Genomic DNA, 21,174 nt, shown 5'->3' with positions numbered 1-21,174 from the left:
GGTTTGGATTGCTGAGCTATTTGAATTCAATACCACGCCAGTTCCTACGATATTTGTTGATTACAATCGTACCGATACATGGCGAACTTTCGTGTCCAGCACGATTAATATTCTTTTCAGCAGCTTCAAGCGGCTCCAATTGCCGTTTGTGCTTTCTGGCTAATGTCCACATAATCTTTGAGCTGAACCCCTGAGCAATCATGAAGGCGACGTGGCAAAATGGCGTGGCAAACTGCACAGCGCGAGACCACCCAGACATGTGGATCCCGTAGAAATACATGGCAACAATAGTCTCGCCAACAGTACCGAGAATAGTCAGGACCATGGCGATATAGCAAAGCCACATATTCATGCGATGCTTCTCGGGCCAGACAGTCCGAGTGATCAGGACTGGGCGAGGCCACAAACCAGCCAGAATGTCGAAGATGCCTAGTTTGAGAGTCAAAGAGAGCCATCTAACGGTGAGTGGGGAACATACCATATGTCATTATCAACACCGTATAAGCTGTGGTGTTCGACTCGACCTGCCAGCGTACATTTCTGGTGACCATGATGGACGCAACAAGGACTGCTCCAAGGTGATGGAGCACACTTACTAGCGCTACATCTGAGCTTATGTACATCAGCTCATGTAAGTACATGCCAATAAATATGGACGTTGCGATGATCGTGATGTCGCCCATTGTCGTTGTCGCCCCCTTAATGAAGGGAGTGCTAAAATCAGCTAGTCCAGTGACGACGGCCAAGTAAGGATACAAAGCAAGCGATATCATGAGAATCTTTGCTGAGATCAAGACATGGTGGTTGACAAAGCGACGCTTCTGACTGGCAGTGAGCCACTCAAATGTGTTCCGGTAGATTATTTTGGGGAAGAGATAGTCCGATGAGAGGCGTGTGGCGATGAAGAACACGATGAGAGTCTATCTTATAAGTTAGCTTAGCTCGACAACGAGCCATTTGAAACTTACAACTGTGGAGAGCAGAAAGCCATGGTGAGAGTAGTTGGAGACCAGGTGATCTGTCAGTTTCTGGATGACATGAGCGCCGGAAGGCAAAGTAAGCTCGGCTATAAATTCGACATCGTGGGAAAGCATCTTAGCCGCTTGTAAGGCAGTATGATAGTGAAATTGCGTCGTGATGAGATGATCAAAGTGCGACTAAACAAGCGTGAAATTATCTTACAACGAGTTAACCAGTCGCACATACCATGACTGAGAATTAAAGAAGGAGAGTATCGAACGCGATCACATTGGTTGTTGGGCACTAGTGCACTCACTCAAGGGTAGCGAGCCAAACCCCCATATCGCCTTCCCAAAGCTACACCTCCAGCAGTGGCCTTCGGACTGACCAAACAGTCTCGCCACTGACTTGCTCAGGAGCCACACATCACAATAGTATCGGAAACATCTAGTTCTGACCAGTCCGAGATTGACGTATCGACAAGAGGTCCAGATATTTCGAAAGCCTTTCACTGCGATACATGAAGCTACACAGCAGAACGTACCGGCTTGGAAAGAAGATGCATCGCGTCCGATTCTTTTCCGGACTTTTCAATAACCTCTTCTAGTATCTGTACTAAATTGGAGAGGACGTTTTCGGTACGATCGATGTCCCTTCAAATTGAACAACAAATCCCATGCCTTCAACCGACGCGATACCTGAGCAATTCTACGCTCGTGACAATAATTGGTGGGAGACAGGGTGGTAGATGACGCTGAATAAGATGATCTAGAGCCCCTGCAGAATTATTCCCACAGTACCGTCAGATTCGGAGTCATTCTTGGAATAAGGGACTTCTGCCACATTAGCGTGCATGGTATGCCTTAGACAGGATGGACTCGTTGTGTGAATGAGTACTCCCTGCGGCACGACATTGACAATAGCAGGGCTGGTGAAAATCTTGGGAATTACCTAGGTACGCTTGCCTTCCAATTTTATGTCATTGCTACTAAACATGACTCGATAGAGACCATACACGTCTTGAACAGCACAAAAGCTTCTGAAGCATTCCCTGCATAATCTTATACTAGCGTTGCAGCAGTTTCGATTAGAGCGTGTGTTGATCACATCTCCCAGCGCTGATACCCGTACTGCCCTTGCCATTCCACAATGTTATGAAGATAGTGTAGTGCCTCCCATTGTATTTAGGTTTTTAAAGAGTCCAAAAGAGACCTTCAATATCAGTGTCCCAATCTTCTGAACCATGAAAGATGACTGGGCTTGCTCACAATCGAATAACTGAGGCTAGCTGCTGCAAAAGTGTGAACGGATCTAGATACCATGTCAGACTTGGGCGTACAGTTCTCACTTGGCGTACTATAGATAGGTGTGTTCAACAACTAAAGCCGGGACTTGCTTTTTCTCGCCTCAACTGTTAGTGTCACACATTTGAAACCCAGTGATACTCAGTTATGCTGATCTTCAGCCCGGATGAGAGAATCCAGATCGGCGCCGCTTTGTATCCACGTCTTGTAACGTGTGTACATGTGCAATCTTCAAAAAGAAATTCTTTAGCTTAATTCCTGTCGCTGCAAGCCTCAGACTGCAACGTTACCAGTTTCTTGAGCCTACGTGCATGTTACATTTCGATGCACCTCTCCAGCCGCATTCTGGCGGTACAGTGCGACTGAGACATTCTCCCGATACCCGAAAAGATCGAGTCTTATGTGATGTCCTGGCGTCTGCTCTAGAAGTTAGACGGCGATTGTACTTAAAGTTCAGGTGCAATATGTTGACGTCAATCCATGAAAGCAACAGTGACATGGAATACATGCAAAGTCTGATCGGCCGCATTCATCATGTTGTCATACTTATCTGTTCCGTCAAAACTCTCATATAAGCCGCTCATGCTTCTTTTTCTGCCGAACGGCTTCTACAAATCCAACCCTTGCATCCTTCAAAACCCTTCCCGTCTAACCTTCCGGAGCATTATGATACATAATCCCACACCACGCATTCAAAAGCCAGGGATCTCCATACCTTTCGCCATCATTCGAAATTCTACACTCAACTGAGTATGCGCTTGTCTGCTTCGGCCGCGATCTAGGTCCAAAAGTCCTTCAGCAAGCCTCATGAACTATGTTGTTCTGGTACCAAAGAAGGCACCTTCAGAGCAGCCCGATATTCGCGGAGAAACCTCCCTGTCCATACCCGTGTCCGTCTCATTGTCTCTGCTCTTGATCGGGTGTCTACGATTTATTTTACGTATGGCTGACCGCTTTATGTGTCCTGATATGGCGAACCCTATCCATCATCTCTCGCTTTTTTTATCTGTCCAAAAAATTCTGACAGGTACTTGGATGTGCCTGTCTGTCTGTCCGTCTCTGCTTCCAACCCGTCAGCATCTCTCCCCATGACACTGATCTCCACGCAAAATCAAGACTGCGAAGTCATGATTCGGGTTGATATTCTTTTGCTCCATAATCTGACACTTTCATTCGTAAAACCAGCTTGAACGGTTCAATGGTCGAAGAAGTCCACCACAGCACTAGAAGTGTCTTACTTCCCTGGTAGCTAAAGCGATACTAGAAGCTATCCTGCTCCTTGCTGCCTCGTCTGCTGGGGCCCGATCGGCGTAGCTTTGTCGTACCTCTCGATTTATTTATCTCTGCACCCTAGATTTTTCCCAATATCCAACCCAGGACGCCGAATAGAACATCACTGCATGGCTAAGAAAAGTGTATCCGAAAATTCATTTGCCGTCTCTCGCGGTTCAAGTCCAAAATGCAACCAGAGTCTTTCGATGCGAGCGAAGAAATAACAGTACTTCTAATGTGAAGTCTGTACCTCCAAGAAACCCCCCTGCTAGTATTGCATGCTGCTTGTATTAGCTCTGCACCACCAGTCGATAAAGAACGCGCCGTTGAGATGCTCGGCGAAGTGCAGAGTACATCTCGGCTGTGTTTCCCAATTGTACTGCGCGGTATCGAAAAGAAGCAACGACTCAAAAATGACTAGGAGCGAGGAGAAAACAGTTTGATGCCAACGTGAAATGGATCTCCCCTCCTCAAAAAAGGTCGCCAATGCAAGTTCTGCAGTACTGCATATCGAGAAGGTAGCCAGATGATTGTTGTGTTGTCCCACCACCGTATACCTCCTAATCACAGATTATGCCAACAGAGCACGGTTGCTAACATCGATCGGGTAAACGCTGGACGGAACACTGTTTACTACTATGTCATCGTGTATTCGTCATTCGTCGGGACTGAAGCCGTCATAAAGCCACCTCTGAAACATGTACAAACCGCGTATCGGTATAACAAAACACTCGCCTAAATCTACAAGTTACTTCCCCCACTCTTCTTGTCAGTGGACAGAAAGGGGAAGATGTGGGCCAGCCCACCCCCTTCTTTCTTCACTGGCGCTAATGCGCGTGGGTCCGCACTATCTGCCGGCTGTGAGTTCGGCTTCTTCTCCAGGCCTGGCTGGTCCGCGATATGGTTGTCCAGCCATTTCTGCTGAGCAGCGCCCAGCTTGAGTGTCTGATCGATGGACTTGGTGAGCTTATCGACCTCGTCTTGTAACTGTTCGTCCCTGGTCCTCGTGCCCTGCGGCTCCTCCTTCTCGGACACGATCTGGCCGTCTTTCGCAGTGCTGGCCCACAGCGATGCGAGTTCATCGGTCCACCCCAGCGCGTCGGCAAGCTCTTTAACGCCAGTGTCGCAGTCCTTGAGGATGAGGACGTCGTCGGGTCGCGAACCGAGCGTCCCGACTCGCTCCATGTTGACCAGGAGTCGTGGGACGGATTCGTTGACTTGATCGGGGAGTGAGGCGAAGGGGTGCACGGAGAGGGAGGTTCCGAGGATAATGCAAAGATCGGCAGTCATTACGAGGTCGATGTTTTCGAAGAACTCGCGGGGAAGCTGTTCGCCGAAGAAGACAATTTTGGGCTTGACGAGACCGTTGCATGTTGTGTCGATGCAGCGTGGAACTGTCTTGTTCTCGATGTGAACGAGCATCTGCTCTTTGGGGTACGACTTCTTGCAGTCAATGCATGCTTGGCTGTGCAGCAATTAGCGGGATGATGACAGTAGATGCACGGCTTACTTACTCTGCGAAACTACCATGTGCTTCGATGATCTTGTCACCGGGCACACCGGCTTCTCGTTCCAGGCAGTCGATGTTCTGTGTGAAGAGCTTCAGCAGTAGACCTTTCTGGTGCAGCAGGGTGATGAATGAGTGTGTGATAGTCGGTCGGAATTTCCCAGGATACAGCTCTTGCGCAAGTGTATAGAACGGAAGAGGGTTCTCGCGGAAGAAGGACAGCTCGAAGACGGCCTCGGGGTGTGGTAGATTTAGGCGCTCCAGGTTGGCGTAGAGTCCTGTCTCTGGCGAGCGGAAGTCAGGAATGCCGGCAGATGTCGAGATACCAGCACCAGTCTATGTATTTGTTAGCAATGATACCACCTTCTTAGTGCAAGCTTACAAGAACAACTATCTTCTTCGCCTTGCCGTCTTCGATGTACTGCGCCAGTGCTTCGGTCGAGCGTGCGCCCAATGTGAATGGCCGCGTGGACGGATCCACCATGGAAGACTCCTCGTTGCCCATCTTGCGGACTCTGCCTGCTTGCCCTCTATTTCTGTTCTTCGGGCGGTTCTTCTCTGCCTTGTCTTTGCGCCGCGGCTGATCCTCCTGAGCCTGCTGGCGATATTCCTGGCGTCGGCGACCTATCTTGGAGTTGCTGAGGGGTAGTGGTGGCTATACGGGTACAGACAAGATATTGGGCCTCTGCGCGACTTGGTATTACTTAGTGTGGAACGTTGAACGGTGGACGTGTCTGCCTTCGTGGAGCTCGAAATAATCTCGAGACTCGAACTCATGGCGGGGCTGCGTCATTGGTGCGCCGAGCCAATGGGAGTGCAAGGAAATGGCAAATCATCAGCGCGATTGATCTCCTTGAACGCGTCGAGTAGATGTAATGGATAGAAGCCGACTTTCTGCAATGAAGCAACACATTGCATGAACATATGAAACGGTGGTGAATGTCAGACATGGCAGTCTTCAAGTACTTGAAGCGCATTGCAGTGTATGACCAGACCAGCGCACACAGCAGGCAAAGAAGACAGTAGGTAATATGGCACTTGCCCCTCGCACGTGTGTACGAGCTCTGTGTATGGAAGAACGGACCGTCCAAGTCTGCGGGGGCGCCATCGTAGTTCTAGTCTGCCTTTGGGCGTTTCGTATGCGCAGGGCCGCTGCCGGACCCACGCGTCATAGACGGGGCATCAGATGCTCGCTGCGAATGAGATGGCCAAACACATTCATGCTAAGGCTCAAACTGCGCGCAACGCCGCTGCTCGATGTTGCGTTCGCGGCCGTCGCGTGTTGCGCGCCAAGCCGGCTAGCTCCGTTTGGCCATTGGAAGTCTTTCGTCGCGCGCTGACGACCATCTCCTGGCCATCACCTCCACCCGGAGCACCCCGACCTGTCTCAACCACCGCGTCTGTATCACTACGCCCACATTCCGGCCTGATACCAACACCAACATGTCTCGCGGAGGCGGTACTACGCTCTATGTCACCGGCTTCGGCCACGGCACCCGCGCGCGCGACCTCGCCTACGAGTTCGAACGGTACGTTCCATAACGCCATCTCCCACCCGAACGTCGAACATATCATCGTCGCGCCGTCCATATCCTCGTCGCGCCCTCTTTCCACCGCATCCGCATCTACGCTGCTTGCCATTTACCTGCGCGTTCCCAACGCGCACGCGCCCAGCCTCGCTCCTTCCCTCGGCGCTCGTGCGCCTGCCAGCCGCACCGCCCTCCTTCGTCGCCGTCCGCACCACATCGACATCAAACATCTCTAACATGCTTCAAGGTACGGTCGCCTGGTCCGCTGCGACATCCCGGCCCCACGCTCGGCTTCGTCTCGTCTGTGAGTATAGTTCCACTTACGCACCCATCGGGCGCTAACAGTCCAGCAGCTTCGCTTTCGTCGAGTACGAGAGCCGCCGCGACGCCGATGACGCTTATCACGAGATGCACAACAAGCGCATCGGCCGCGACGATCTCTTGAAGATCGAGGTATGTTCCTGTGTTTGACCGCAAGAAGCTTGGCTGATGACGTGTAGTGGGCCCGTACACCTCCCTCAGCATCGTGGCGCTTCGACTCAGGTCGCGATCGCCCTCGCAGCGAGCGTGGTGACCGCAGCTCTCGCGGCGACGATCGTGGTGTCCCCGCCCGCGGCGACCGCTCTCCTCGTGGTGATGATCGTGGTGTCCCAGGCCGTGGTGACCGCTCCCCTCGCCGCCGCAGCGTTTCTCCTCGTCGTGAGCGTGGTGGTTCTCCCCGCAAGGACCGCGAGCGCGACTACGAGCGCCGCGACCGTGACAGGTCCAGGAGCCCTGTCGATGGCGACCGCGAGATGAAGGATGTGCGCGACCGTGAGGACGACCGTGGCGACCGCGAGCGTGGCGATCGCGAGCGCGACGAGAGGCGCGAGGGCGAGGCTCGTCCTGCCGTCGAAGAGCGCAAGGGTATGACTTCCGACCAGCAAAGCAGTAACTTTTTCTGATTAACATCCCAGCCGACTCTCCTCCTCCTCCGGCCGCACAAGAAGACCTCGACGTTGCCGAGTAGAGCTAGCAGCTGTCATGCTTTGTATTGGCAGTGCTTGGGCTGTCCGTCCGTCGAATCATCTGTATTGGCGTGTCTTTCACTTTTGAGATGTTTTATGTCTGGGTCCTTAGTAGCGGAAAACAGTCAAGGGCCCTGTCTTCTACTGGTGGTGGTCGAGCTCGCTCGAAGCCATGCACCACATTAATCAATGCGCAGTCGAAAAGTCGGATCGGAGTCTTTCTTTGGCGAGTCGGTACCAACGATATCCTACTCGATACGGTTCGGTTTTGCGTCCAGTCCACCTTCATCGGTCGATCGGTCGGTATCGAAGCGGTCCAACGCGGTCAAATCGGTTTCTGTACACTACACGGTCGATCTCGCTAGCACGAACTTTGCACTTCTCACCACCTCTCGATGTACCCTCGACCCTCGCCCTCGCCCTCGCCCTCGCCCTCGCCCTCATCTCGTCCCGTCCCCGTATCCGATGCCTATCAGCTTCTTACCGTCCCGATGCGAACCCACTTACGGAGGTTTGTATATTCCAGCATGTTATATGTAGCCTCTGACCTACGTGATTGTGACACCCATCTTCGTAGCCATGTGTAAGCCGCAATCCGAACATGTCAAGTACGAACAGAATCCATTGTGTCCATGCCCTGGTTCCAGTCCTTACGGGCCACCTTGTCTATCGCTGCCTATGCTCGTGAACTTGATCGTTGCTCACCGTTGGCAGTGGTGTGCTGTTCATGTAGCTCGCGTCACCTTAATGCTCCGCATACAAGTCATCTGAAGCAAAACCCTGGGACGAATGAGATGTTGAAACTGAAGCTCCAAAGTTACATGGCTACTACACCACATTATTTGTGTTTTAACTCACAAGCATGCGCACTACCTCCGCACCACCATGTAGTGTAGATATCCTTCATGCCTGAATATTAATTTTGTTCTTCTCCTGTTTCCACTTGCACCCCGCGTGTCCGAGATTCGTTCGGACTGCAAAGTAACACTCCTGCGCTCGCTCAATTCGTATTCGATGGTGACGGTGAAGTTGCGGTTGTGCGTCCGAGGAAATAGTCGAGGCGGTGGATGGACGCGGAGCCGGAGTTGGGGTAAGGACTGTAGGTAGTTGATGGGTTGTGAGGACAGTGGAGGCTGTAACGAAGTGATAGATAGCTGTTTGGATGCTGCTCTGCGCTTCTTAACTGGCTCGTGTTAATCGAGTATCTTAGGTTCTTGGTCATGAGTTTAAATCTGTGTTGTATTGGGCGATCTGGTATGTCTTGGGTTCCTGGATAGAGTGCTGGCGGTCTGTTCTTGCTTTGCATTGCTGCGGAGATCGATTGTGTATTTAGACTGTGCAGTAAACTTTAGCATGTGCACGCCACTTATGATCATTGCCTCATGACAGAGTGATTGGTATATGATGAAGAGATGCATTCACATATGTGTGTCAAGGTCTTATCGCATAGACCATCCAACACCCTATGGTGGTCTATAAAAGCGTCTCTTGTCGGAGAACTGCCACGCCAACGTCAAGCTGACTGATAATCGATGGTAGCTGTCCTGTGTCCGAAATTGAACAAGCACCGAACCAGTGGAAGGATGCTTCCACCAACTGAGAACCAGGCTATTCACAGATTGAAATTTGTGGACTAGCAAAGTCTTATCTAGGCAACCTTTGTAAGATTGGCATACCAACCCGCGATAAAGCTGCTTTAGCTCGGCATGACGTATGGAACGACGGCCTGATTCCGTTTTGACGGTATAGAGCACGGAATGCAAACCAAGAATGTTGTTTGCGAATGCAGGTATGTAAGTATAACAACGCAGCCTCACAAAAAAGCGAACACGACGAAACATGCGGCTGAAGATGCAGAGTCAGCATACTTGCTGACGGTTGCTGCAAGTAGGATCGTTTAATTCTTCCTGGACGAGGCTGGCGCCATCATCGTGACAGTGACAACTGTGCACATACTGTGAATTAGTGAGTAGCGGCCTTGTAGACGAAGTTCCACAACCTTCTGAGAATGTGAAGATCATCAATTCACCGCGCACTGCGAGCGTGGTCGCTGAATGATCAGAGGATACTATCTACGGCGATGGCATATAGATAGCAAACAGATCATGTAGCTTTACATGATCATCGGCGAAAAGTGATGTCCTGATGTTGCTGTTCGCCGTGGGTGATCTCGCCACGAACCTAGCAGTACGCACAGAGCGTGGCGCAGTCACTTGACGCGCAGCTGCCGAACGGTTCGTGTAGCAGCTCGCAACAGAGTGGAGATCTCAATTACACCCTGTGTCGCACACTCTGTACTGCCACTTTTCTTTCTCTCTTCAAATCAACAGTGCGATTCTAGCGACACTACTTTCACCAAGCACCTGTTGTGGTTTATACGTAATAGAAGGGAACGCCTTTGACCCCGGGAACCGAGCACCGCCCAGCTTCGCCGCGCCGGCCTGCAGCCACGAGTACGAAACCATCAACTTGCGACTGATCACCCACACACCTTCACTACACTCGTCGTTGTCCCAGAAAACACTCGAAAATGGATCCCAACAAGCAATACGTATGTCCTCACCCTCTCAACACCAGCGCTGCCGACTGCGCTGTTATCCGCGTCCTCTTCCTGCGCCACATGTCTCGGCATCCACCATCACGCATTGCGATTCAAGCCCAACTCACTAACCGCAAAGCAGGGTGCGCCGCCGCAGTATCCTCAGTCACCGCCACCAATCCACCAAGATGCTGGCCCATACAACCAGGGGGGTATGCAGCCATACCAGCAGGGGCCGCCCAGCAGCAATGACTACTACGGCTCGCCCAACCCATACCAACAGGGTCCCGGCTACGGGCCACCTCAGGGCCAATATGGTCCTCCTGGAGGACAGTACGGACAGCCGCAACAACAGATGTATTACCAGCAGGGCCCGCCGCCACCGGGAGGCTACTACCAGGACGACAGGAGACAGGGAGGTGGCGGAAGCGGCGGACTGTTCGCAGGTCTCTGCGCCGGTTTAGCATGCTGCTGCTGCTTGGACTGCTTGTTCTAGGCCTATAAGGCGTCGAGGGAGAGTAGGGATGGGACGAGCGTCGCTCGTACATGCTGCGCCGATGCATTACATACTTAATACTTCGCGCCTGCTGGACGGGTTAATCACTAGTCCTGATGGGCGGGAGAGATGCAGAGGAGAGTGGATACGAGATTTCTTCAGTTTTCGTTTTTGTCTTTCTCTCAGGTTAAGGTTTCTTTTGTAAGGAATATTATGGATCTATTGGGTTCGGTGACCACAGCTGTGCTTGCAACACCATGATAAGTGGCGTGCACCCTTGCTCTGAGTCCAGAACGCGTGCCATCTGGCCATCAGCCGACTGTCTCTCGTGCCCAACGTCGCATTTTCAACCGCGCATACCTGCCCCGCATCTCCACATCACAGCCTCATCTTCATCGCCCATCTTTAGTTGATCATGATAGCTGACGCAGCTCTCCAAACTGCCGCACGCCCCTTCCCAACCTCATGACATCGCTGTCCCTGACAATCGTGCTCATCAATACCTGAATCGTATGGCATGCCCCACAGTCGGAAGGAGCACGCCCCAGCCGCACGGGCTCTCCACTTAGACTTCTACTCCGCTCCATGACGTTCCGAGATCAACGACACCGAAACGAACTGCTGGCTGACACGCGTTGAGATCCACTGACGTGTAATTCTATTTCGAGAAGTTTGTCGTCCGAGGCCATTGAAGCGTACCGGTATAAAGGTCGCGTGAGAACCCAAAGTCGAACAAAATCGGCACGAACAAACAGATAGTAACGCTACTACGAACCCATTACCCATCAACAACATATTTTCAGCCTCACAAACATCAGCACGTTGCTTGTGGCAATCGCTTCCGACCTCTGGTCTATTAAGCCACGAACAAGACTCCCGTGGAACAGAACCACTTGCTAGTTTTCTTTGTCCCACGGCGCACGCACGTCTGCATTCGGAGACACCGTCGGACCTTCCGATCGCAACCGTACTTCTCGCTGCAGGGAAGCGGAGCTTGAGCTCGAAATAGACCTGACTTGCGAGGAACATAAACTCAGCGGTTTCCTAGACGACCTTGAACCATAAACCGATTCACCACATCGTACATCACTATCCGTCACCATCCTCATCGACATCATGAAGATCGCCGCCTACCTCACCATTGTCGCCACTGCCATCCCAACTGTATGGGCTCTCCCTGCAGGCCTCATGGCGAGGCAGTTCACCGTCCCAACTTGTGGTGCGGAGGCATGTCTGGCTTCAACGAACGGCACCTTCGTGTCCCCTGCTGCGTCTAATGGCACTGCTCCCGGCGACTTTGCACGAATCTGTTCTCTTCCCCAGGACGAAGTAAGCCGATATGTACAGACTGTGCAGCCCTGTCTGAACGGAAAAGAGGGCAAGAAGGCCTGCACACCTGGAGCCATATCTCGTAAGTCACCACTCGATATCTCTCGCTAGAAGGGAGACCACTAACAACCATCAGAGTATAAATCCATCCTGGAAACCGAGTGTGCAAAGCCTGCATACGGCAATAAGCAAGTTCAATGGGCCTAAGAGCGTGTCCCTTCCTGTCCAGCGTTTTGCGTCTACGATCACATTTACGATACCACGTTCCTTCAGCATCACAACGGCGTTTGGGCATAGCATTTGCGCATTTACGCACCAGATCATCACGCATGACGTGATCACGCACAACGCATCTACATAATCAATAATGAATACACTCCTTTATGCTCTCATCAATCACACACTGAGAAGATGTGTTGCACGACTTTTTAGCAACGGTAGCGGTGGCTTGTTTGTACAGCACATGCTGGCCGTTTGCTGATTACGGCTCGTTTGTTCGCTTTTTCTCACCTTCACTCTAGACCGTTTACTTATCGCACGGGCCCTGTCGGTACCTTCACAAATTTATTTGGACCTTGAGCATCGCGCTATCGTCTTCTATCTCGGAGTTCGAAGTTTTCTTGTCCATCGAGCCTCTAAGTTCGACGCGCTCTCTCTATGCTATGGCGGCCACCGGAGATCAGCTCCCGGGCTGCATTGTAAGTAAGACTCTTCCCAGCCGACATGCCATGCTGACCTACGAAGATACCCAAACAATGCATGCTCCAAGTACCAGGCTTTCTTCGTGGAGACTCAGGCTGCGGAACTGATCTGGTGTGCATCTGCAACATTGACAATCACTTCGGCACCAATTGCGTCTTCTCTCACGCGTGCTTGCTGAAGGCGTGTACCCAAGAACAGGACCGAAAATGTCTGTGAAATTGTTCCAGCGAGAACTGTTCGAACGAGACTTCAGTCAGAATGACTAACCTTGACAGCCTTCCTGGTGAACTGGTTCGACTCATGTCGTGAGGCTGGCACGTCGGGCGGAGACAACATCCCGCCAGAGTGGGAACCGTATCGCCCGGCCGAAGGAGCAGTTCCGTCAAGAGTAGTACCCAAGCCTATGCCCAGCACACAAGCATCCTCGACACTGGTTGCCACATCGACTGCTGCGGCTGCGACTTCACTGGCTGTACCTTCATTGCTCACCCTGCTCACCACCACCAGCACCACCAGCACTAGCCTCAGCCTCGCACCAACTGCCTCCAGCCGCACTGCTTCCAGCAGTACAAGCGCCAGCTTTGACCTCACACCAGCTACCGCGAGCCGTACTATTCCGTCCAGCCCAGAAGTCACAAGTACGCCAGCGCAACCCATTATCACCACCTCCAAGACTCTGAGCCCTGGCGCAATTGGTGGCATAGTCGCTGGTATTCTCATCCTGGTGCTTCTCTGTGCCGGTTTGGGCTACTTCTACTGGAAGGCAAGCAAGAAAGTCAGAGAGAAGAACAGAGAGGTCGCTATCCTCAACGATCGGATTAGCGGTCATGGATTTCAGAGCTACATTGACGAGCTTCTTGCCGACAGCAACAGCGCAAGTGGTACAGTCTCGCGGGATAATGTATCTGTGTCAGGAACAATGGATGGACTTGCGCCGTCTTCAGCAGCACCTGGAGTGAGAAGCCAGTCGAGCTCGGTGTACAGCACGGATATTGCTAGAGCATTCTGAATATGTTCTTCTTGTGGAGGATGAGACACAACAAAGAGAGTAGAGGCCAATGCACTGTCCAAGGGATGCAAGGACAGAAACGAGAAGGAGGGGGGCCATTCTGCAAAACTTGATGCTTTCCATTAATACATGTCCTTGACACCCTTTTCTGTCACTGCGCCCGGCCTTCTAGACCTGCTACACGTGTTCTCTGTCTGCATTGCAACCGCATGCGCGACATCCCTGCAAGGTCGACACATCGCACCCAGCACCTCAACACATGCCCACCTCGCCGTCTATATAAGTATCACCGCCGAAAGCGCAAGGCTGCCGCAAGGCATTGCGCCCCGCCCCCAGCCGCACACTGAGCCCATGGCGCTCCCCGACCCCACCCATTGGTCCAGCGACAGTAAAGGATCCGTCCGACACCCGCGCCTCACAGCGTGCTGGCCGACCTGTGTCCCAGCGGTTGCCGTTTCGAGACATGCTGCATGGGCGAAACAGGCGTGATTTTCGCGCGTGTGATACGGGCGCTCTCGTGAGTGGCTGCGTCTAAATTGGCGGGGCTGTGTGCTACGTCCTGTTACACGAGTGCGTTTGGGTCGGCGTTTGTTTGCTCGCTGGAAGGAAGATGCACGGATGCTTGGGAGAGGTACCTAGGTAGAAGAAGGCGCTGTATCTGGGGTGGTTTGACACCGTTACTCCTGCTGGAGACTCTTTTTCCGCTACGTGTGTACGTGTATGCGACTTTTTGCGATGCTGCGCCTCTTCTTCGTGTGCTGTGGATTTGTGGGGTTGGTTATGGCACAAATTGGTTGTAGGATGGGATCTCCGCAGCTGAGTCTGCCTTCGTGCATGGTGCGTTCAACAGGAGGGGTCTCGCGTACTTGCTGACAACTTCGCAGGATCAATGTTTCCTCACTGGAGGATGCGGATCGGGATGTCCTTGCCCACAGAACCTGAAAGGCTGGTGCGAGATGAGTGAAGACGGTCCAGATAGCTGGTTCAGTCGGTGGGGAACATGTGTGCTTAAGGATTGTTCAGATGATGGGGACCTTACCAGTGAGACGATGATGATATTATCTTAATTGCGGAAGGACTAATATTAGCAGATTTGATGATGCTCTTCGTAGCGCAGTGCGATGGCACTGTCGGTGGGCCATTGACCAACAACACTGTACCATATCCACTACGGGATTGGGTGCCGATGACCACAGCGACGACTTCTACCGCAGCGGGATCGAGTGCGACTTCATCAATCGCTACTGTGACTGAAGCCACATTGGGTTCTACATCAGTCACTGTAAGCGACAGTAAAGCAACTGCCCTAGACGAGGACATTGCGTCTTCCTCACGCGCAACTAGCACTTCGTCTCCAGCATCTACAACTCAGGGCGACCCGAAGCCAGTTATGAACGTAGCAGCGATTATCGGGGTTGCAGTCGGCGGCACGGTGCTCCTGATTCTGTCAATCGGTCTCGTCGCTTTCCTCCTGCGCCGCCGTAGACGTGGAGAGCCATCACCGTCTGATGCGCCGCCTTACTATAACGCTACTGATAGCCAAGAGAAAGCCCACGATAAGCCCGAGCTTGACGGGCAGGCAATGGCGCATGAGCAACCCAAAATTGGTGCAGGCGAGTCTGTGGTCACACCCGTCCATGTGCCTGTGGAGTATGCTGAGTTGGATAGCGGCAACCCTGTCAGACCTGTCAGTGAGCTTGCCAGTCGGGGTTGAAGATGGGCACATGGCAAAAAGACAGAGTCAATCGCTGGTCACCTATGGCGAAAGGATCCTCCGTCTGGGGCATTGTACAGCTTGGCAACGGGTATAGTGGCTTGTGTATATTACCTGTGTGACTTTGAATCATCTCGCTCGTCTCACAATACGTTGGAGGCTAGACTTACTTTCACTTGCGTGCGTGATCTGTATCGCCGTGCTCAATGAGGCAGTGTTTTGCTCCGCACGGACGGGGTTTGGCATCCTCTTAGTTGTGACTCTTCGTTGCTCATGCCTTCACCACACTCTCCCGTCATGCTGCTCGCAGCCGTTTTTCTTGTTGGCCTTGCGACGGCGGCGCGATACTGCTACGAAGCGCCCACAAAACTTGCTCTTCCCTCTTGCACGGTATGTACTTCGCATGTCTCAAAGCTGTTGCTGACAATATCAGACTGCATGCTTGGGAACTGATACCTCCGTCCTTGATGGTGTCTGTGCAGATAACCTTAAGGGAATTTGCGAGCTAGATGGCGGAGTGGCTTCATTCTTCCGTGTCTATTCGAAGTGCTTGACGCAACACTGTCAGGATCAGACACCTCGTGCCGGTATGCTTGACAGACAAAGGCAACAGAGGTAGTCCTTGGACACTGACAGGTGGCAGACTTCGTACAAGCGTTCCAATACCAGTGCGGTTGGTACGACAGCATCACCGATGTTCAAGCGCGATACTTCGGAGAGTGGCAGATTTACCTTCATCCATCAGACCTCAATCCACAAGTCAGTGTCACGGAATTGTTTGTCAGTCTTGTTGAGATCTAACGGACCACCATAGAGATCGAGCACCGTGACGCAACGAGTGACATCCTTTGTCACCATCACATCCTCCAGCGCCTCAAAGACGGTCTCCACTGTCACCCTTATTGGTGGGCCCACCGCTGTGAGCTCGAAAGTGTCCGCGGAACCCTCGGTCTCAACACTGTCGACTCCACCTACGACTACAAGTGCTAGTGCTCAGACAGTGACTGCTGTGGGCGATGAGACATCCTCGAACGTGCTAGATAACGGAGCCTCCTCGACCTTGCAAATCAGCAGTAGTATTTACACACGCGGCCCTGCCTCTCCAGCACCTGTGCATTACAAGGAAACGGAGTCAGCTCTCAGCGGAACGGCCATCGCCGGTATAGCCGTCGGAAGCACATGTTTTGTCGCCGTCTCATTTGGTGCTATCTTCCTCATCTTGCGTCGACGAAAGCGTAGTCAACCTGGAGGGCCACGCTCTATGTCGCCACCAATCCATGAGCGCGGAGGTGGCAAGGAGCCATATGAGAAGGCGGAGCTTGCCGGACAAGAGGTGGAGCCACGTTCGCCTGAAGCTGTCGTAGACGCACCGGTTGGACGTGTCGAACTGGATGCTGGCTCTCCGGTAAGCCCAGTCTGGGAGCCGGTGCATGTGAGCACGAGCGAGAGGAGGGCAAAGGTTGCGCAAAATTTCTGAGGTGCACTGTCTTTTCGAGGAGTTGCGGAGTTCGCATGTCTACGTGGAACACTCCAGGTTGTGTTCAAAGGGGATTAAGTACTGGCGCGTATCAGCAGTACTCGTACTCTGGGTCAGTTTGGTGATCGTAGCAATCTGCCATCGTGCAAGGCTCCAGAACGCTCTGTCCGTCCCACAAGACTCGAGTGAAGCCCGACGTTAATAACCATGACGGGATCAGAGTGAGGCCAACGGTCGTAAGGGCCTATCGAATTGAACAGCCCTCAGCCAATCGTCACCCGCAGAGCATCTAGCCCACGGAAGAATTGTCGCGTGTCATTGAAGAACGCGCTGACGTCGTTGCGGTGCGGAACGCTCGTATTGAAGCCTCGGCGCCAGGGCGCCCTGAAGCGCATTTGGAAAACCCCATGTTTGCGGCATTGCGGATCGGACGGCTCTCCGGGTACCTGGACATCCATTTAGCGACCAGACGCCATTCTCACTCTAGTATAGCATCGCGCGATCCTTGACGCTTTTTTTTACATCTTCCTGTTGATATATTTCGAACACAGCTTTGCACGCTGTGGACAGCCATCATGTCGAGACAACAATGTACTTCCCGCCCCTGACGTCACATCTGGGCGGCGAGGTCCACTCGAACGCCAAATCGCTTGGCCCGGGCATTTACCTGAATGCCAGCATTGGCACGGATGTTCATCTTGGGTTTGACGGGGAATCATATACACAGCTGACCCTTTGCAAATTGATCGCAGGTTTCCTTGTTCCTCCCCCAGCTCTCAAGAACGCCCGTCAATCATCATGAGTGGTATCGTCCAACCTCTTCTAGGAGGCATTCAGGCCACAGTCTCAGTCATTCTTACTATCACTTTTGGTGTAGCGTTCTCCCAGTTCGGCCTTCTGGACGCAGATGCTGCGAGCAAAATCTCAAAGACCTCCGTGAAGGTCCTGCTGCCGTGCTTGCTCATCAACAACCTCGGCAGCCAGCTAAAACCAGAAACCGCGTACGAATATGTACCCATTATCAGTACGTGCTCATCATTACTGCAATATGTGTAGAGCATCATACTTATTGCGGAATTAGTCTGGGCTATCATCTACAACGTGCTCTCGATCTTTCTAGGTCGCGTGCTGTGCAAAGTGTTCAATCTTCCACGTTGGACCATCCCTGCAATCGCGTTCAACAACACCACGTCTCTCCCCCTTCTTTTGATCGAATCATTGGAGACGGCCGGCGTCCTTGGCCCTTTGGTGGCCAAAGGCGAGGGAACCTCTGAAGCAGTGACACGTGCTCGCACCTATTTCCTGGTCTCTGCTGTTGTCTCGCACGCTCTCACGTTTGGTCTAGGCGGCAGTGAACTCAAGGGTGATGACGAGGATCTTCCTGAAGACACCAAAAATCAGAACCATAACGAGGATGATGCACCACGACAGCGCTACCGCGACGACCCTGAAGCGCAGGAGGACGACGATGACGATGATGATTCTTCTGACTCCGCTCCCGAGACCTCTCTCTTGCCCCACGCGGTTCACCATCGTGCGCGCAGAATCAACAAGCGCACACACACCGTGGTGCACAATTCTATGGAGAAACTCCCTTCGTTCCTTCAGACCGCCATCACGGCAGTTTACAACTTCGTAACACCTCCCTTGGTTGGCGCCATCATCGGTGGAATTATCGGCTTTGCCCCTCCTCTCCACACGCTGTTCTTCGCCGACGGCAACGAGGGTGGTTACTTCAACGCGTGGCTCACTCAAAGTATCAAGAACATAGGCCAGCTTTTCGTTACACTGCAAGTCGTGGTGGTTGGTGTGAAACTTGCGCAGGCATTGCGCAGAGAGAAGCGAGGTGAAGACTGCGGAACACTGAACTGGGTTCCTGTGACAATTGTTGTTGCTGTCAGGTACTTCATCTGGCCTGTGTAAGTGCCTGTTCTACAGAGACGCGCAGAGCCTAGCTAACAATCAACAGCATCAGCGTAGGTTTGGTATACGCTATCGCTGCGAAGACATCCTGGCTACCAGAGAACCCCATGTTGTGGTTCGTCATGATGTTGATGCCTACGGGACCCAGCGCGATGAAGGTCATGGTGCTTGCGGATGTCGCTGGTGCAGAGCAGAAGGACAAGATGGTCATTGCAAAGTTCTTGGCTGTAAGTACAAAATTAGGCTGGCAAATATCCGAGCTAACGTTGTTCTAGGTCATCTACGCTGTCTCGCCACTAATGACGTTGACCGTTATTGGCGGCCTGAAGGCTTGTAGTGCTGCTATGTAGGTGTCAGCAGCGTCTAGGTCGGATCATCATATTGGCATTTGTGTGAGCGCTTTTGTACAACCCAGCGACGTGTTCGACATAGAATACAACTAAACTTGCCATAAAAAGGCTACGCGCTGAATGCGCTTGAGAGCGAGCACGATTGTACGTCGCGAGCCGAGCTTACGTTGCAATGCCATTCGCATGTGGTTGAACAATCATACGCCTCATCACCTCATAAGAATGTTGCTCTGATCTGATCCGAAGTGCTGCGGCCTCTACACTGGTGAGATGAGGGACGATGAGCTACCACAAAGCGACAATGGCGGTACATTCCGATAGGCAGGTATGCACCAAGATCCCAGCAGAGGGAGTGTGCAACCTAGCTCGAGCCTATTGGAGATTCATTCTGTTGCACACTGGGGATAACAATGAATAGTGCGAGAGTTGTACTTGCGATCGGGTGTGAAACCACACAAGCGAGCTTACGTGCATCAGCCTTCAATACCGTACCTTGAAGCAGAGTCCAGGGATGGGAATTCATTTGCCTTGCTGACAGGCAAGGCTGAGGAAGCTAAGCCAGCCATGCTATATACATGAGCGGGTTTGCTTCATATATGTAACTCATATACTCGACTCTTCATCCTTAAACAGAATACTTTTAGCCGTTCCCTGCCTGTTCCAGAGGAAATGTACATACCTGAAAACGTCTCGGAGACAAGCTCGGAGTCTGCCCTCTCGACTGCTTTCGATTCATATCGCGAGTACACAGACTACGTCAGACAGTTTTTGTCTGCAAACACAACTACTGAGTGGGACGAGGAACTTTGGCTAGGACAGCTACCCATCGATGGCCACACGATACAATGGTACCGTCTTTCGAGCCACTCCAAGAACACATCGGCTGGCTTTGAGAACCACGGCACCGATACAGATATGTATAAAAGTACCGGCTCAAAGGAGACTTTCCAAGAACAATTACGAACACCAAAGACGTCGGTGTCCTGGCAGATATTACTTGTTCAGTTCAACTGCGAGTTCCGCCGAGAATTCCTGCTTTACGACGATTGGTATCGCGATTCAATGTTATGGTGCTTTGACATTATCGGTCTAGCTTTGGATCTACCGCTCTGTGTGTGGAACCACTTGAAGGATCGCCTTCAAGGTATGGGCACACCACGTCTAGACACCTTCAGAGTCTCGTGGAATGATGATTGTTCAGCTCTTGATTTGGGCCTGAACACCATGGTGACTTTGAATACCAAAGGTGGAGTCCTGCCTCCTACAGGTATCGCCCTTGACCCAAAACCTATTGGTGACAGAGACTAATCTCGTCCTCGAAGTTGTTGCTTTTCTACCGCTGAACAATCCTGTTCGCATCGGCGATCCAATGAATCAACGATGTGGAAATCCTGTTCGACTCAACCATCCCAAATGGGCACAGTCGATAATCAGCACACCCAGTAAGGCTATGACAAACGAAAAAGCGACATTCTGGCGGCCCGCGAACAATGAGCCTGCTGAATCTCAATATCTTCGTAAGATGATCGCGAGAACTGGCGCACGTTCCAATTCGCCCTCGGTAACAGATGGCGCCTTTGCGTGTTTTGCGGCGCTTCTCGAGTTCCATCTGGGTCATCCGTCGCAGAATATTCCTAAACTTGATTATTCCCAAGACTCAAGAGACAAGGTGTGTCTGAGACACTATCGCTGGCCAGAAGACCCATGGGGAGACACTCGTGTAACCGACGTGCTGGTACCTACACGATCTCTGCTAATGCGATTAAGAGACGAAGTCGACATGAACATCATGATGTCCGAAAAGATCAAGGAATACACCAAGGACCATTTCAAAACGCTCAACGACTATCAGCAGAAGACCTTGCAGGCTCTTGTCGGGCGCTTGAGGCTGCACCTGGTTCATTTGCAACTCACTGAAGCTAATCTAAAGGACCGTCTTTCCGCATATGCCTCAGAGCAAACCACTGAGATGGCAGAACGAAACATTCAGGAGAGCAAGAGAGTGATTCTCTGCAGGTTTTCACAAGCCTACTTACGAGACCTACGTGACTGACTC

General features: G+C 52.1%; 11 protein-coding genes across 11 annotated transcripts; 9 read left to right on the top strand and 2 right to left on the bottom strand.

Moving 5' to 3' along the window:
• Positions 1-16: 16 nt before the first annotated feature.
• On the bottom strand, positions 17-1,094 carry C7974DRAFT_408117 (uncharacterized protein; the record flags this gene model as incomplete). Its single annotated transcript, XM_046143302.1, has 3 exons — positions 17-429; positions 479-920; positions 969-1,094. The coding sequence occupies 3 exons, from the start codon at positions 1,092-1,094 to the stop codon at positions 17-19; spliced, it is 981 nt and encodes a 326-aa protein (XP_046003187.1).
• A 3,183-nt stretch (positions 1,095-4,277) lies between these two features.
• Positions 4,278-5,820, bottom strand: C7974DRAFT_430257 (DHS-like NAD/FAD-binding domain-containing protein; the record flags this gene model as incomplete). Its single annotated transcript, XM_046144686.1, has 4 exons — positions 4,278-5,001; positions 5,051-5,379; positions 5,426-5,667; positions 5,715-5,820. The coding sequence occupies 4 exons, from the start codon at positions 5,818-5,820 to the stop codon at positions 4,278-4,280; spliced, it is 1,401 nt and encodes a 466-aa protein (XP_046003186.1).
• Positions 5,821-6,486: 666 nt separating this feature from the next.
• C7974DRAFT_408115 (uncharacterized protein) lies at positions 6,487-7,581 on the top strand (the record flags this gene model as incomplete). The annotated part of the gene is made up of 5 exons (XM_046143301.1): positions 6,487-6,572; positions 6,820-6,876; positions 6,926-7,025; positions 7,073-7,478; positions 7,529-7,581. 5 exons carry the CDS (start codon positions 6,487-6,489, stop codon positions 7,579-7,581), a joined length of 702 nt encoding a protein of 233 aa, XP_046003185.1.
• Positions 7,582-9,774: 2,193 nt separating this feature from the next.
• Positions 9,775-10,776, top strand: C7974DRAFT_20827 (putative UV-induced protein uvi15). The gene is made up of 2 exons (XM_046136908.1): positions 9,775-10,130; positions 10,261-10,776. The coding sequence occupies exons 1-2, from the start codon at positions 10,110-10,112 to the stop codon at positions 10,612-10,614; spliced, it is 375 nt and encodes a 124-aa protein (XP_046003184.1). The 5' UTR covers positions 9,775-10,109; the 3' UTR covers positions 10,615-10,776.
• Positions 10,777-11,730: 954 nt separating this feature from the next.
• On the top strand, positions 11,731-12,440 carry C7974DRAFT_439765 (uncharacterized protein; the record flags this gene model as incomplete). The annotated part of the gene is made up of 2 exons (XM_046145294.1): positions 11,731-12,025; positions 12,080-12,440. The coding sequence occupies 2 exons, from the start codon at positions 11,731-11,733 to the stop codon at positions 12,148-12,150; spliced, it is 366 nt and encodes a 121-aa protein (XP_046003183.1). The 3' UTR covers positions 12,151-12,440.
• A 15-nt stretch (positions 12,441-12,455) lies between these two features.
• C7974DRAFT_20842 (uncharacterized protein) lies at positions 12,456-13,694 on the top strand. Its single transcript, XM_046136915.1, has 4 exons — positions 12,456-12,641; positions 12,688-12,853; positions 12,921-13,546; positions 13,602-13,694. The coding sequence occupies exons 1-4, from the start codon at positions 12,606-12,608 to the stop codon at positions 13,602-13,604; spliced, it is 831 nt and encodes a 276-aa protein (XP_046003182.1). The 5' UTR covers positions 12,456-12,605; the 3' UTR covers positions 13,605-13,694.
• On the top strand, positions 13,695-14,259 carry C7974DRAFT_20843 (uncharacterized protein). Its single transcript, XM_046136916.1, has one exon. It carries the CDS (start codon positions 13,784-13,786, stop codon positions 14,141-14,143), a length of 360 nt encoding a protein of 119 aa, XP_046003181.1. The 5' UTR covers positions 13,695-13,783; the 3' UTR covers positions 14,144-14,259.
• Positions 14,248-15,505, top strand: C7974DRAFT_20834 (uncharacterized protein). The gene is made up of 3 exons (XM_046136912.1): positions 14,248-14,491; positions 14,539-14,695; positions 14,746-15,505. The coding sequence occupies exons 1-3, from the start codon at positions 14,375-14,377 to the stop codon at positions 15,366-15,368; spliced, it is 897 nt and encodes a 298-aa protein (XP_046003180.1). The 5' UTR covers positions 14,248-14,374; the 3' UTR covers positions 15,369-15,505.
• Positions 15,506-15,665: 160 nt separating this feature from the next.
• On the top strand, positions 15,666-16,845 carry C7974DRAFT_408111 (uncharacterized protein; the record flags this gene model as incomplete). Its single annotated transcript, XM_046143300.1, has 4 exons — positions 15,666-15,758; positions 15,802-15,955; positions 16,012-16,127; positions 16,183-16,845. 4 exons carry the CDS (start codon positions 15,666-15,668, stop codon positions 16,843-16,845), a joined length of 1,026 nt encoding a protein of 341 aa, XP_046003179.1.
• Positions 16,846-17,499: 654 nt separating this feature from the next.
• Positions 17,500-19,453, top strand: C7974DRAFT_20757 (auxin efflux carrier). Its single transcript, XM_046136893.1, has 4 exons — positions 17,500-17,869; positions 17,927-18,764; positions 18,815-18,995; positions 19,044-19,453. Exons 1-4 carry the CDS (start codon positions 17,644-17,646, stop codon positions 19,116-19,118), a joined length of 1,320 nt encoding a protein of 439 aa, XP_046003178.1. The 5' UTR covers positions 17,500-17,643; the 3' UTR covers positions 19,119-19,453.
• A 334-nt stretch (positions 19,454-19,787) lies between these two features.
• On the top strand, positions 19,788-21,171 carry C7974DRAFT_408109 (uncharacterized protein; the record flags this gene model as incomplete). Its single annotated transcript, XM_046143299.1, has 2 exons — positions 19,788-20,385; positions 20,441-21,171. 2 exons carry the CDS (start codon positions 19,788-19,790, stop codon positions 21,169-21,171), a joined length of 1,329 nt encoding a protein of 442 aa, XP_046003177.1.
• Positions 21,172-21,174: the final 3 nt, after the last annotated feature.

This window comes from Boeremia exigua (genome assembly GCF_020726555.1).
Source record: "Boeremia exigua strain MPI-SDFR-AT-0100 chromosome Unknown C7974scaffold_1, whole genome shotgun sequence".
In the NCBI taxonomy this organism is placed as follows: Eukaryota; Fungi; Ascomycota; class Dothideomycetes; order Pleosporales; family Didymellaceae; genus Boeremia; species Boeremia exigua.
This window is presented reverse-complemented; position numbering and strand designations above follow the sequence as displayed.